Below are 15,907 nucleotides of genomic sequence, written 5' to 3' on the forward strand. Positions count from 1 at the left end.
GACTGCTATAAGTCAATATCAACAGACAAACAAAATTTAAAGTGAAATTATAAGTGTCAAGAGCCCAACTAAAGCAAACACTGATCTCCATAACGGTGACTTACAATTTGTGATTTTGTCCTTCACCGATTCTGCTTGTGATCATCAGGTGTCTTCAATAATCCTCAATCATCACTAAATTAATCACTTAATTATCTCATTAACTTTAACACTCTTGAGTGTTAATTTAACACTCCTATTTGCATCATATCGTCCATCTGAAAGCAGGTGAAGGTGATTTACTACTTATCAAGGAACCGGCTTTACTGATTAGATGTGCATAACAATATTGTGCAATATCGCCCAGCCCTAGTTCAAAGGTGACCTTTCTCTCTCTCTCTCTCTCTCTCTCTCTCTCTCTATATATATATATATATATATATATATATACTGCTATAATCCATAAGATAAACTTAATTCAGAAACTTGCATCTGTATGAGTTCAACGATTCTGGTCAAATCATTGTGATATAATAATTATGTGAAAACACAACCAACATCCACAGATCATATTTTCTAGTTGATTATCTGGCTGTTACAGCTCAGACAAAATCAAAAGTAAATAATGAGGGGGTCAAGGGGGGCCAACTAAAACAAATACTCATCTCCATAATGGTGACCTTAAATTCCGGTTTTCTCCTTCAGTGATTCTGCTCGTTAACATCAGGTGTCTTCAATAACGCTCAATCATCACTCAGTTATTCACTTAATTGTCTCATTAACTTTAACACTCAGCTCAGAGTTTGATTGGATGGCTTAAAATAACTTCCATGATGTTGAAGTTACATGAACAAATTATGTTTGTTTAACAAAACAAAGTTATGTGCAACCGGTGGAACCTGTTTACATGAAAAAATTAAGTAAAGCCAACACATCATTTTTTTCAGTGTATCAGGAGCACACTACCAGATAGCAAACTGACATTGAATCAACGTGGAAATATGACATCGAAACAACGTTGATCTGACATTGTTTTGCTCATCGAATTAACGTTGATGAAACAAATGACTTGAACACAAATTATTAACAATAATTTCAAATATTTTATTAATTTTGAAGACATTACCAAGAATACAATTATATTTCAATTCAATTACCAGAGAGACATACTGATACAGACAGACAGGCATACGATTCAGACAGACAGGTACACTGATACACATACAGAGTGATACAGACAGACATATTGATACACAGCCATACATACTGATACAGACAGACAAACTAATATACATACACAGACATACTGAGACAGACAGACATATTGATACACAGACAGACATATTGATACAGACAGACCTTCTAATATACATACACAGACATACTGCTACAGACAGACAGACAGCAAGTCTGTCACCAATTAGAAAATAAATAATAATAATTAAATGTCAGGGTTTTAAAATGATGACACTCTTACATTTTTCTTTGTCCTTAACCTCAGACATGAAAAAGGGCATGACCTCTCTGTTTTTAAATGTAAAATAGAATGGGGCTCTTAATTTATCATCCTCATCCAAAGTTGTGGCACAATGTGAATGTAGTGGAGAAAGGGCTTTCTTCCTCCTCCATGCTGTCAATGCGTGGTGGCAAGGACTTGATCTTCATCAGCGGGTGATTGTCCTTCAACCATTCCACACCTTTCCTGATGCTGCTCATCATAATGGCATTCTTTATGAAAAATATTTAAAAAAATTAACAGCAATCAACAATTTTATATTTTCAGATAAATAAAACGTCTAAATATATTATATACATTGCAGAACTCTACAAAATACCTCAAGATTGTGTGGTGTCGTGTCCCCCTCCAGCGCTCCTACTCCATACTCAATTTCTCCTGGTCCATTCATCTGTTGTAGAAGAGCACAGTGTGATGTAATGTATTTCAATTGTCCACTACAAAATGTTTAATTTAATAAAATGTATAATTTCATGCATATGCAATGCAGAACCAAACTAAGATTTGATTTACTTCTAATTTGCACAAAAGAATTCATCTATTTGAATCAATCCATTTTACAAAAACAAACAAAAATAACAAAGGTCAATGTCCCTGCCCTAATACAGGGTGTCCACCAGTTAAAATTTTTAAGCCCTTTTTAATACCGCATTATAAAACTACAACATTACATTTAGCAAGAACATTTAAAGTAGTGCATGCCTGTAATGATCAGACTAACTCTAGACCATTTGGCTTGGGGCACATGTGTGTTCACAGGGGTCTTTTAGGGTCTTTCAAGGATCAACCCTGCAACAATGGGACTTGGTGTGTTTTAAGAACCCAACTGATATCTGTGTCCCCTGAAAGTCTAAGTATAGAATATTGGCGACTGACAATAGGATAGATAAATAAATAAACAAAATACTTTGACAACAAAAGCTCACTTCACTGTCAGTGAGGCAAGATCCAACCGCCATGTGCAATCCAACCGCCTCAGCCCAATGTGCAAGCCACCTTCCATGTCTGACAAAACACAAAAAGACAACAATGAGAACAAAGTTGTGCAGAATACTGAGTCCTGAGCAAGGACTGTCCCTAAAGTTAGTTTACTAAAAGTCACTCTGGATAATAGTGTCTGCTAAATGACAAATAATAATAACTAAACCCTAGAAACAAAATTCTCCATGAGGAGAAGTAGGCACCACTTATTGTGTCATGAATGTCATGCTGAGAAAAAAGCAATACTTCCATGAATAGGCTACTATTAACAACAATAATATTAATATAACATAGAAATAAGACTAACAGCAGTGAAATCAACGGGTTCATTCAATACGATGTGTAAAGCATACTAAAACATTCATTTTACAATATATTTTTGATATAACATAGTGGAGACAGACTGATAAAAGTCCAATAACTTACCATAATCATGAAGACCTGACAGGATGTCATATCGAGTTGATGGGAGATATGCTGAAATGGCAAATTGCATTTCGAAAAACAAAGAAATCAATCAGGACGTTAAAGTGTCCCGAAAACAAGACAACAAAATACCCTTACTTTGTTTGTTTTGTTTTTTTTTTTTTTTTTTCATTTTGATCCAACGGCCTGGTGCTGCAAGTTTCCTGCGACATGAATATGTTAAATAAAAGAATGATTTGTCCAACAGCACTGCTGAACTGACTGCAGTGAAGACAATTTAATAACTTATTCAAAACGAGCGGATAAAACTGATATAGTGAAACTGCGCATGCGCGGGGTAAAACTGCTGGGGTAAAACTGCGGCTCTGCGGCTCTGCAGTCAGACCCTTCTCAAAAGATCTACTGCGTGACTGGATTTAATAGGGGAAGCTATTAAACGAAAATGCGACTAAAACTAACAATTTGATCAATTTAAACTAAATGTTGGACTCAATATAGTTGGACTCCTAACAACTTACTAAAGATCCAGTGATCCATGGATATTGACATGCAGCCAGCAATCGTGTCGCCTGACATTTATGTTTGCCTGATTTCAATAAAAGGGAAATAAAAGCAATATATAGATCTACATAGGCTAAAGCAAATTTGCCTGTGAACGCTTTATATAAATACAATATAGGTAGGTCTAAATCCGTGTGATCACTTATATCAGGGTTATATAGCCTCTATATATCATCATATCGTCCAGCCACTGAATATGACGTCAGCATCAAACTTAGACAGAAATGAAAGATCTTTGATTGTGCCCAGATAAGCTAAAGCCCATATTTATACGGACTAACGCAAACACAAAATAGGACACCTGATAGTCTGAAAAAAAATAATACCTAATTTTTAAAAAATAATACCCCTCAGACTACATTTAACACTTTTAATAACCTTAAATTTGACAATTTTGATTTATCACTTTTTAATACTTTTTAAAACCTCGCGGACTTGATGTTCATGTAAAAGGAGCCTCAATAGTGTCTAAACATTGTAGTTTCATGTAAAAGGAGCCTCAGTTTGACCAATGAAATAATTGAGTTTGATCTACGTCCTGGAGCTGGAGTGGTTGGATCTCTGACAACCCGGACAGACTGTATTCATTGTAATTAGAGTAAAGTACTTATTGTAAGTGTATTGTAAATACTTTGTATTGTACATTAATTTATGCTCACTAAAGTTATAAATCAGTCTATAAATGAAAGTACTTTCCCTACAGCTCTGAAAACAGCCATAGTAAAGCCTATACACAAGTCAGGAGATAAGCTCCAGGGGCCTCATTTATAAACGTTGCGTACGCACAAAAGAAGGCGTACGCCGCTCTCTACGCAATAGTTGGTATTTATAAAAAGCAAACTTGACGGTGAAATGTGCGGTCCTTCACGCAAGCTCTGACCCAGGCATACGCACAAAAACGGGTGAAATGAGAAATGGTGACACCGTCGGCAGGTGGAAAAAACACGTGAAAGTGTGTGAAACTGTAGACGGTTGTGTAAAATAAATGGCATAAATAACACGAAGACTTCACAAAGCAAGTCTTACAATTAACAGCCTACACGAACACCCGTTTGATCGATCTGCAACAGAAATGCAAATTAACACATATTTCCAAAAAAGAAAGAAATATGTTCTTCAATAATATTGGCTTATACAATTCATTCTCATAAATAAGATGGTAAACAGAACGAAATAATGTACAAAACTGATATTCTCGCCATTACTAATGCCAAAAAGGCACTTGAGTGGCAAAAGGTTGCAGACGCCGTAAATGCTGAGCCTCACAACCTCGGACTGTGGCCGAAATAAAAAAGAAATGGTCGGACATCAAAGTCGAGGCAAAAAAAGAGTCTAGTCATTAATTCAATTAGAGAGGGCCGAGGAGTTGGGCGAAATCAAGACTGTCCAAACTGAAATAAACTGCACAATGAGGGAATTCTTCAATAAATAATATATTTTTTCCACACCTTTTGTTATGAAGAAGATGCTTTGAATCCTTCCATTTAATCGCCACATCTTCTAAGAACTCAAGATCAGCCATTGTGCGTCATTATACACATTGTGATGGGGCATTTTACTTACATCCATTTAATTCTGCATCTGACAAGCTCTGGATGTCGCTTATAATCTAAATGGGAAATAGTTCAGCGCAAATGTAATTTCTTGCAGCTTTCTGAATGGTTGAGACACGTCATACGTTATTTTATCAAAAATAAAACAAACTAAAGGCATGAATGCCATGATTCCGGAGCTGATGAAGATATTTTTACAATGAAAACAACTTTCCCCAGTGGACAAATAATACACCTATTTATCGATCTATCTAGGCTATATATCTCTCTAATTATCTATCTATCTGACTGACTGACGATTTAATTGCTATATCTGCTCCATTAGACGGACATATTGGATGTCCACACTGTGCCCTCCAAACAACATTTCTCTCCTCTTTTCCACCTCGCCAATGATAACTTCTACTTCACATTGAGTGAAGTTACGTTTTTATTATTTCCTCTCTGTGTTTAACATGATTTCGCAATTGATGAATATTAAAGGGGGGGTTGATTGCGATTTCACTTTTTTCATGTTAAATAGTGTGTAATGTTGCTGTTGGTGCATGAACAGTATCTGCAAAGTTGCAGCGCTGAAAGTTCAGTGTAAGCAGAGATATCGTCCTTTAAAAATCAGGAAGTATAAATGCCTACAAAAACGAATGGGACTACAGCTGGGTTATGGTACGTCACTAACCCACACATTTGCATCAACCCTCCCTCCGGAATAAGCAGAAAAGAGCATGACCATATTTCAGCAGCTCCAGCTCGTCGAGTGTGTTGTTCACGCAGCTGTCAGGTCTTCTGTGTTTCGGCTTCCCACGGACGCTGTACTTCGTCAACAATGGATACAATTTATGTTTGATTATGTTCCTGAAAGTGACGATCGTAATCTAGCTCTCTGTGCTGCGCATTTCACGGAAGACAGCTTCCAGAATCTCCACGAGTTCAACACCGGATTCAACAAGAAACTGTTACTAAAACATGAAGCAGTTTCAACTTTAAAACCAGAGGCAGCAGTTGTTGGGCCACAACCTGTCAGTAGGCTAAGACTTCATCATTAGGGCCCGAGCACTAACAGTGCGAGGATGTGACTGGTGTGACGATGTGACGATCACATGGATGTGACTATTGTGAGTCAAAGTTATAGCGCCACCAACTGGCAGCAGGAAGTGTGTCACTTTCAAAGTGCAAACTGGTATGCGTGTGTGTGAATGGATCCACATTTTGTCAGTCACAGCACAATTAACATTTCATTTTTCATTGTCTTTCTGCAGGTATGAGATGGTCCCTTTCACCAGCCAGTGTGTGCGGAGGGCAGTTGAAACAGCTCCCAGAGCAACAAAGGGGGGCATTACTGAATTACCTGTCCTTCAGCGCTGGTGCGGCCCAGCCTCAGGATGTCATGTACAGGAATCATTGGCCAGGTACGTCTCTTCGTCCAACCAGGACATAACTCATCACAAACTATTTGCACAGCAGATTAGCAAGTTTTCATTCATATTTTTTTGCATATTATAAACCTTGTATTCCTCACTTACAAAGCGGGTCTGCGGACGAGACATCCTTGGCTACGCCTGGCGCTTCTGGGGGACATCGGAGAGACTTTGGGGAATTCATTGAAAGATTTCCAGTTTCGCTGGAGAGTCTGCCTCCATGTAAAAAGAAAAGGGTGGAATACGGTTTTCCAGAAGACCGTATCTTTTATAATAAATGGAGGGCCGCCCAGTACGCCCAGCGGGAGAAACATCTTGTGATGATGAACCTGTAGGTTATCACCATGTGAACATCCGTTCACAGTGTTGTTGTTTACATTGTCTTTTTGTTTAATGTTATAATTGTTTTCATATTGTTTATTTTTGATTAAGGATATTATTTGTGATTATGTATCTGTTTGGATTTAAATGCAAGAACACTGATATTGAATGTTTCCATTGTCAGGGGAGTTATTCGACCCCTACAGTTGGTATGACCCACTAGTTTTGGCGGGAAAATAGCATATATAAAGGAGTGAGGCTAATTGAGTGGGGAGAGACGGGCCATGTGCCAGTACTAGTACAGTCCAATGCTGTAGGATGTGTCGTGATTGTCAGAGGTTTGTTCCTCGAGGCTGGATTTGATGCCATGTTTTTGCTGCTTTCAGCATGTTTTATTTATGTTTTGTAATGTTTATTTTGATTATTTTTTTGATGATTTCTTTTGTTTATTTTTGAACTTGATTTGGAGCACGTGTGCTGAGACAGCTGTCCTCAATAAATTCACCTTCAACGATTTCCTGCATGGTACTCCAGTTATTCCATCCTTTCCCGGGCCTATCGGCAGATAAATTGACGCAACGACTCAGGGTAATGGTATTCAACTAGACCTCTGACAACAAATCAGTGTGGCATTCTAACATCAGGCGGCTGTAGTTGAAACCACATCCCGACACATGGTGGCAGCGGTGGTTCCAGGCCTTAAAAGGGAAACGAGTACACATGCAGTGGAAATCATGCTGCCCCAGCTGCACATCGTTTAAAGGAAAGTGGCAGAGGTTGATCTCTGGTCAAAGGGAAAATGCCACCAAAGAGGCAAGATGGAGCGAGGGGAAAAGATGAGGGTAAACCAGCAGAGGAACTGGAGGCAACGAGTTCATCTCCAATGCACGATGAAAGGACTTCAGGTAGTACGTCAGAGCCGATGGCTATAATGCTGCAAAACTTTCTGCATAGCCAACAGCAAAGAGAAGAAAGGCTGGAAAAAGAAGCGCAACGTCACGAGCACAAATATCGGATACTTCAACATCAATTCGTACAACTACAGTCCGAAGTTCACCAGGAAAGACAGGATCGGCTGGCAAGGGGGGTGCCAACAGTGAGTGACACAGAGGCTACAGAGTTGAGGTCGGATGCAAATACACGTCCCAGGCGACAACAGGCACTAAGTGATACGACGACATCAGCAGCAGATGAGGTCACAACGGGAAGACGAGATTATGGTTTAACAAGTTTTAACTGCCCAAGGATGCTGCCCTGGTCAAGTGATGAGGATATTGAGCATTATTTAATGACTTTCGAACGTATTGCTCAAGCGTGCAAATGGCCGAGTCAGGACTGGGTGTTACATCTCCTGCCGTTACTAACAGGTAAAGCAAGAGCAGCGTATGTGGCTATGGAGCCTGAGAATTCAATGGACTATGATTGTGTTAAACAGACGATACTTGACAAGTTTGAAATTAATCCAGAAACCTTTCGGCAACGTTTCAGAGCGTACAGTCTAGGTGATGATGAAACACCACGTGAACTGTATGTGAGACTGAAAGATCTGTACGAAAAGTGGATGGTCCCTTCACGTCGAACTAAACAAGAAATTGGTGATCAAATAGTACTGGAGCAGTTTCTCAAATTGCTGAACCCAGAAGCAAGAACGTGGGTGAAGCAGAATGGCCCTACATCGTGTCAACAAGCGGCAGAACTGGCAGAGACATTCATGGCTGCGAGGCGATCACTGCATCAGCCGAGACGATGGCGAGACATCCACCACAGCCCAACCGGTAAGTCTGGGGATGCTAAGGGTAGTGGTCTGAGAAATTTTGATGCTGATAGACGGACATTGCAAAATAGTTCTACTCTGAGTAACAGTATGCGTGCAAGTGGAGTTAGCCAGTATAACAGAAGGTCTGTGATAATATGTCATACATGTGGTCAGGCAGGGCATAAAAGAGCTGAGTGTCCAGTGCAAAACATGTCTGCTACTCGCTTGTGTTATGAGTTAAGATCTTCTGTGAAGCTAAATGAGATTGAACTGAACACAGACACAGTAGTGGAGGTGAAGATTGGAAATACGTTGTTTAAAGCATTGGTTGATTCAGGTTCAAGCCAGACATTAGTGAGACCAGAGTGTTTGGGAAAGTCAAATGTGCTGAAACAGGATAAGCTGAGAGTCTGTTGTATACATGGCGATGAAAAAGAGTATCCTAAAACGGAGATGGTGATTGAAATTGAAGGCCAAGCCTATAAGTTATCAGTTGGAGTAATTGACAAATCCCCTTATCCAGTGATATTAGGCAGAGATATACCTGTGTTGGTGGATTTGTTGCAGAGTGATGACAAGGTAGCAGATGCAAGGGTTGTAACCAGAGCACAGGCTAATCAAGAAGAGGTTACTAAACAACTTTTACAAGATTTACCATTCAATGTGGCTTCCAAAAACAGGAAATCTAGGAGGGAGAAATGGCAGGATAAAGTAATGGGTACTGAGGTAATTGAAAATGTGAAACAACCGAATTCAGATGATCTCGAACAAATTCCTCATGATATTGTGCAGTTGCAAAGGCAGGATGAAACTTTAAAACCGTTGTTTGAGAAAGCTAAGGCTGATAGTACAAGGTCGGCATTAATTCAGAAAGATCAACTGGTGATCAAGGATGACAAGTTGTACTTAATAAGTGCTGAAGGTGAGAGATTGGTGGTACCAGAGTCTATGAGATTGAAGGTATTACAATTGGGACATTCCGTACCTTGGGCAGGACATTTAGGCCAGCAGAAAACACTGGCGAGAATTGCTGGTAAGTTCTTTTGGCCTAAGCTCTATACAGACGTTATCGATTTTTGTAAATCATGCCCAGAATGTCAGATGGTGAGACCAGCTAAAAAGAGTGACAGAGTACCTCTGGTAAGCTTGCCTATTATTGACATACCATTTTCTCGTATTGCGATGGACATCGTAGGACCTTTGGAAAGGAGTAGATCTGGTAATAAGTACATTCTTGTTGTTGCTGATTACGCTACGCGTTATCCAGAGGTGTTTCCTCTCAGAAACATCAAGACAAGGCAGGTTGTCAATGCACTGGTTCAACTTTTTTCTCGAGTAGGATTGCCTAAAGAGATAATCACAGACCAGGGTACTAATTTTACGTCTAAGTTGATGAAACAAGTTTGCTCAATGTTGCGCATACATCCTATCCAGACCACTCCTTATCACCCTCAGACCGATGGTATGGTGGAGAGGTTTAACCAGACCTTGAAGTACATGTTACGAAAGTTTGTGTCTGATACAGGAACTGATTGGGACCAATGGTTGCCGTATTTGATGTTCGCTTATCGTGAAGTCCCACAGTCATCAACAGGCTTCTCGCCATTCGAGATGCTATATGGACGACAGGTTCGGGGACCGTTGGATGTGCTAAAAGAGGCTTGGGAAGGAGATAATGCACGTGAGAAAACAAACATTTTGTCATATGTCATGAAGATGAGGGAGAAATTGGACTCAATGGCCGAGGTTGTGAGGGCTAACATGACAAAAGCACAGCAGCAACAGAAACATTGGTATGATCAGTCAAGTAGGAAAAGAACACTGAGCCCAGGGCAGAGGGTATTGTTATTGCTCCCTACTACAGAAAGTTCTCTTTTGGCCAAATGGCAAGGGCCATATGAAGTGCTTAGAAAGCTGAGTCCCACAAATTACGAGATTGCTGTACCTGACCGTAGAAAAAAGTCTCAGATCTTCCATATTAATCTTTTGAGGCCTTGGAATGAGAGAAAAGGCTCATGGTCAGAGCAGCTGTGGGCGAGGAAAGTGGAGGATGAAGAGGAATTGGAGGAACAATATTTTCCTGTTAATTCAAATTCAACTTTCCCACTAATTGATCATCTAACACCCAAACAGCAAAAAGAGTTCCAGAGTCTAGTTCCAGGGGGTCTCTTTTCTGACAAACCAGGAAGAACAAAACTTTTGCATCACGATATTCGTTTGCTTGCAACAGAGCCGATCAGGCAAAGTCACTGCAGAGTGCCAGCACGCCTGATCCCTGCCTTGAAAGAGGAAGTGCAAATGATGCTGGAGTCTGATATCATCGAGCCCTCAACAAGTGAATGGTGCAGCCCAGTGGTATTGGTACCCAAGAAAGACGGCACGCTCAGATTCTGCGTTGATTACTCGAAACTGAATGCAGTATCATCTTTCGACCCTTATCCGATGCCGAGAGTCGACGAGTTGATCGAACAACTAGGCAAAGCTAAGTATTTAACAACGTTAGATTTGTGCAAAGGATATTGGCAAGTTCCTTTAACTGATTCTGCTAAGAACTTGACTGCTTTTCGTGTTCCAGCAGGGCTATACCATTTTAAGTATATGCCATTCGGTCTGCACGGGGCCGCAGCAACCTTCCAACGCCTGGTGGATCAAGTGCTGAGGGGTCTGGACAGCTTTGCAGCAGCATACATTGACGATATCGTCATCTTTAGCGAGTCTTGGGAACAGCATCAGGAACACTTGACAAAGGTGTTTGAAAGAATTCAGCGGGCAGGTCTGGTGGTAAATGCCAAGAAATGCCAGATAGCCAGACAGGAAGTTTCTTTCTTGGGATATATTGCTGGAGGAGGTTCAGTGAGACCTCAAGTGGACAAGCTACAAGCAATTTTGTCATGTGCACCTCCATCGTCGAAGAAAAGTGTCAGATCCTTTTTAGGTTTGATCGGCTGGTACAGAAGGTTTATACCTAACTTTGCCAGCAGAGCAGCACCACTGACTGAACTTACAAAGAAAAGCAGTTCCACTAAAGTCAAGTGGACACCTGAATGTGAACGTGCCTTTCAAGATCTTAAGTCCTGTTTATGTAAAGACCCTGTGTTACAAAGTCCGAACTTTGAGTTGCCATTTGTGGTACAAACGGATGCATCTGAGTTGGGACTGGGGGCAGTACTGTTACAGGGGGAAGGAGAAAACCGTCGTCCAGTTCAGTACATAAGCAGAAAACTTTTTCCCCGAGAGACTAAGTATTCCACAGTGGAGAAGGAGGCCCTAGCCATCAAATGGGCCTTGGACACGTTAAAGTACTATCTGATTGGTAAAGACTTTGTGCTTGAGACCGATCACAGAGCATTGCAATGGCTCAAGAGAATGAGAGACACTAACGCAAGAATAACACGATGGTATTTATCCCTGCAACCTTTTAAATTTGAAATCCAATATAGACCAGGAGTGCTTAATGTTATGGCTGACTTTTTGTCACGTCACTCCTGAGGTCGTGACTGTTTAGAGGAAGGGGGGTGTGTGATGATGAACCTGTAGGTTATCACCATGTGAACATCCGTTCACAGTGTTGTTGTTTACATTGTCTTTTTGTTTAATGTTATAATTGTTTTCATATTGTTTATTTTTGATTAAGGATATTATTTGTGATTATGTATCTGTTTGGATTTAAATGCAAGAACACTGATATTGAATGTTTCCATTGTCAGGGGAGTTATTCGACCCCTACAGTTGGTATGACCCACTAGTTTTGGCGGGAAAATAGCATATATAAAGGAGTGAGGCTAATTGAGTGGGGAGAGACGGGCCATGTGCCAGTACTAGTACAGTCCAATGCTGTAGGATGTGTCGTGATTGTCAGAGGTTTGTTCCTCGAGGCTGGATTTGATGCCATGTTTTTGCTGCTTTCAGCATGTTTTATTTATGTTTTGTAATGTTTATTTTGATTATTTTTTTGATGATTTCTTTTGTTTATTTTTGAACTTGATTTGGAGCACGTGTGCTGAGACAGCTGTCCTCAATAAATTCACCTTCAACGATTTCCTGCATGGTACTCCAGTTATTCCATCCTTTCCCGGGCCTATCGGCAGATAAATTGACGCAACGACTCAGGGTAATGGTATTCAACTAGACCTCTGACAACAAATCAGTGTGGCATTCTAACATCAGGCGGCTGTAGTTGAAACCACATCCCGACACATCTGCTGTGTAAGTCTCCGAATCCATCAATACAGCATTAACACACACTGACTCGACACGAACTAGGCCATTTATTTACAGTGAATCACATGAGTAAAGTTATTTCATTCTGCCTTTCAGCATACTTCAGACTGCGCAAACCGTCTGCAGCGAAGGTCTTATCACACAGGAGGGCTGGACGGTGAACTGGCCAAAGCCGGAGGAGATTGTGCTGCAGTGGAGACCAGCCCCAAAGCAAAAAGTAGAAGAAGACAGTTTTGTCATTCAGTGCGTGTCCCAGCAGACATGGACGGGGCTCGCCATCAAGGACTTTGGTGCAGAGCAAGGTCTAGCTAAGAAAACTCTTCATTTGTCTTGTAAGGGCAGAAGAAGCAATAATGTAAAATGTGCATTCCAGCAGCCATGAACTACATGTCATTTTTATTGTTCTCTTTATTATAGGAGTCGTCGCAACCCGACGGTTTTACACCAACGATATAGTCTGTGATTACCATGGAAAGGTAATCCCAGCGGCTGAAGGGAGGGCCATAGTGCAGAGCCTGAACGACGAGCCTGGATATTGTTTCTTTTTCAAAGCTGGAGAAAGAGAACTGTGTGTAGATTCACAGAATTATCCATGCGAGAGCCGCCCTCTTACAAACACTTTTGGCAGAAGAATAAACCATTCTTCAAAGATGCCAAACCTTAAACCGTTCCATTGCAAGATGAAAATTAATGGGGAAGACAAGGATATAATCTTATTTAAAGCACTGAAGGACATCACTGTTGGCACACAGCTCAAATATGACTAAAGAGAGGCTCTTACCGTGGAGAGGGCCTGAGTCTAGAATGGCTCGACGAATAAGCCAGTTCCAGAAAAACACACTTTTTTTTAATTACTTATTTAATAGTTCTATTCTTTATATGTTTATTTTTACATTATTTTACTTTTCTATTTTCTTCTAATTCTTAATAAAATTTGTTGTCTTGAAAAAAGTTGTCAAGTTTAATTATTACTGTTCATGGACAGCACACTTATGGGTCATTTTTCAGAATTACATTGACTTTATGAGGTGAAACATGCTTTACCCAACACACTATTTACATTTCAGCTATCAATTATGCAAAATGAATAGGTTATGCTGGGATTCTGTTTTTGACTTAGAAATTGTATTTAAAATGTCTAAATTATAAGCACACCCCATCATAATTCATAATCACTATCATAGATGCATAATTCCTATAATGTACATAATTAGGTTTGCAGCATATACACCAAATTCTAAACAGCATCCCATCAGAAATGGGATTCATGGAAGTGGGAATGGGAGTTGTTAACCCTTTGATGCACAACATGGGTCTAAATAGTTTTAATTTTCTATATCTTTGCAAGAAATTAATTTCATCATTCAGTATTCCAGGTATTCCTCAATTAACTTGTTTTTGATCATCACAAATCCTTATTTTTATTTTTCCTTTCTTACTTTTTGAATAAAAATAGTATTTGTATAGCAACCCTTCTAATGCGCAACATGGGTCTAAAAAGACCCGTATTCATTTCTTATGTTATTTCAGTGATGGCTGAGTGTTTCTTTGCTGAGTCTTTAAAATATATGTATTTTATCATTTGTTATTCCAGGTATTCATTAAATATCTTGTTTTTGATTTCCACAAATCATTGTGTCTACGTTTCCTTTCTTACTTTATAAACAAACACTTTTTTTGTATTTCTACATCAATTTTACATACATGGGTCTAAAATGACCCATATTCATTTGCTATGTTATTTCAGTGATGGCTGAGTGTTTCTTTGCTGAATCTTTCATTTAAAATATGTTTTTTTAATCATTTCTTATTCCAAGTATTCATTAAATATTTTGTTTTTAATTTCCACAAATCATTATGTTAGTTTTTTTATTATTATTATTTCTACATCAATTTTACATACATGGGTCAAAAATTATTATTAATCTTATTTAATTTTAACCACAGACATTTTTTTATATATATTGTAAAAGATAACAACATAATGTCTCAATATTAGGCTATGGTTACCTTGACCTTGTAATAGTGAGAAATTACTTGTGAGAAGGAGAAACATGTCCAATACTATTAGCTAGCTAGCTGTTGACATATTCTAGCTAGCTAATGTTAACTACACTAAAAAAAGATTGTTTTTTAAAGCTTATTTACATTTAGTAGGCCTAACAGTTCATAATCATTCATATGCTGAAATGATTCTTATACTGAAATCATTGTATGATTGAAATGATGCCCAGCTGCCAAAGACAGAAAAGTCAGCAGCTGGTGTTCCCAGAGCACCAGGCCTGTGTACAAGGAGCACAAACATGTAGTTGTCATTTGTGAGGCATGTAAGCACTAAGATGGCAATTTGAGATGCCGCTGTACCAGTGTGATTTTATTTTTTCTGTTTTCTTTTCTTTTATTTGATCACATTCACCACAATTCAATACAGTTACACTACACCACAGTTCAATTTCACTGTTATCTGTGATATGTGAATGCTATGCGAGACAAAGTGGCAAGTAAACATTTCAAGTGTAAATGTGTTGTCTAAATTACTTCTAAGGTGATTAATTTAACAAAATGTTGTCTTTATTCTTTTGTTTTATTATGCTTGATAAGAACATTTGATATCAAAACAATGACCCAAATGTTTGTGGTCCACAGCGCACCCCTGAACGTTACAATTCTGTTGTTCTTGATCTACAAGCTCAAGACAACAAAGGCATAAAGGGAAACTCTGTTTTCAATACTTTGAAATCTTTTCATGTTTGCCAGCCTGGTCTCCCTCCTTGTTTAGGCCATGACATATTTTGTATTGTATTGTCCTATGATGTTGCATTGTACTTGAAGTATTTCATCAAGAAGAAGCAATGGCTTACATATTCAATTTTGAACCGGCGCATCAAGCAGTTCAAGTACAAAGGAACCGATGCTCTCACAAAGCCATGTGCTGTCAACTCTGAGGTGCCCAAGCTTTCAGGGCAAGCCATTCAGAATTGGAATTTCTTAAGATTGCTTCCTGTATTAATTGGTGACAAAGTGCAAAATCCAGAAGATGATGTGTGGCAGTTAACTCTCCAGCTTAAAGATATTGTTGATATGATTTGTGCGCAAACGATTTCATCAGCACAGGTAGCCTATCTTGATATTCTAATCCAAGAATATTTGGAATCAAGAAAGTCTTTATTTCCTGAAA

At 39.2% G+C, this 15,907-nt stretch overlaps 1 protein-coding gene across 1 annotated transcript; it reads right to left on the reverse strand.

Moving 5' to 3' along the window:
- Positions 1-1,079: 1,079 nt before the first annotated feature.
- On the reverse strand, positions 1,080-3,254 carry LOC148997601 (uncharacterized). The gene is made up of 4 exons (XM_089123151.1): positions 2,903-3,254; positions 2,427-2,500; positions 1,815-1,886; positions 1,080-1,707 (listed from the first exon to the last, which is right to left on the reverse strand). Exons 1-4 carry the CDS (start codon positions 2,970-2,972, stop codon positions 1,549-1,551), a joined length of 375 nt encoding a protein of 124 aa, XP_088979277.1. The 5' UTR covers positions 2,973-3,254; the 3' UTR covers positions 1,080-1,548.
- Positions 3,255-15,907: the final 12,653 nt, after the last annotated feature.

The sequence above is a fragment of the Pimephales promelas genome, chromosome 2 (assembly GCF_988280905.1).
Source record: "Pimephales promelas chromosome 2, fPimPro1.hap1.1, whole genome shotgun sequence".
NCBI lineage: Eukaryota > Metazoa > Chordata > Actinopteri > Cypriniformes > Leuciscidae > Pimephales > Pimephales promelas.

What these genes read in the sequence shown, in the direction of transcription:
- LOC148997601 (XM_089123151.1), bottom strand. Translation starts at nt 2,972, where the DNA reads ATGCAATTTGCCATTTCAGCATATCTCCCATCAACTCGATATGACATC. An exon ending in GTCAGGTCTTCATGATTATG is followed by an intron (nt 2,501 to 2,902) that starts GTAAGTTATTGG and finishes GTGTTTTGTCAG; the next exon opens with ACATGGAAGGTGGCTTGCAC. An exon ending in TGGATCTTGCCTCACTGACA is followed by an intron (nt 1,887 to 2,426) that starts GTGAAGTGAGCT and finishes CTTCTACAACAG; the next exon opens with ATGAATGGACCAGGAGAAAT.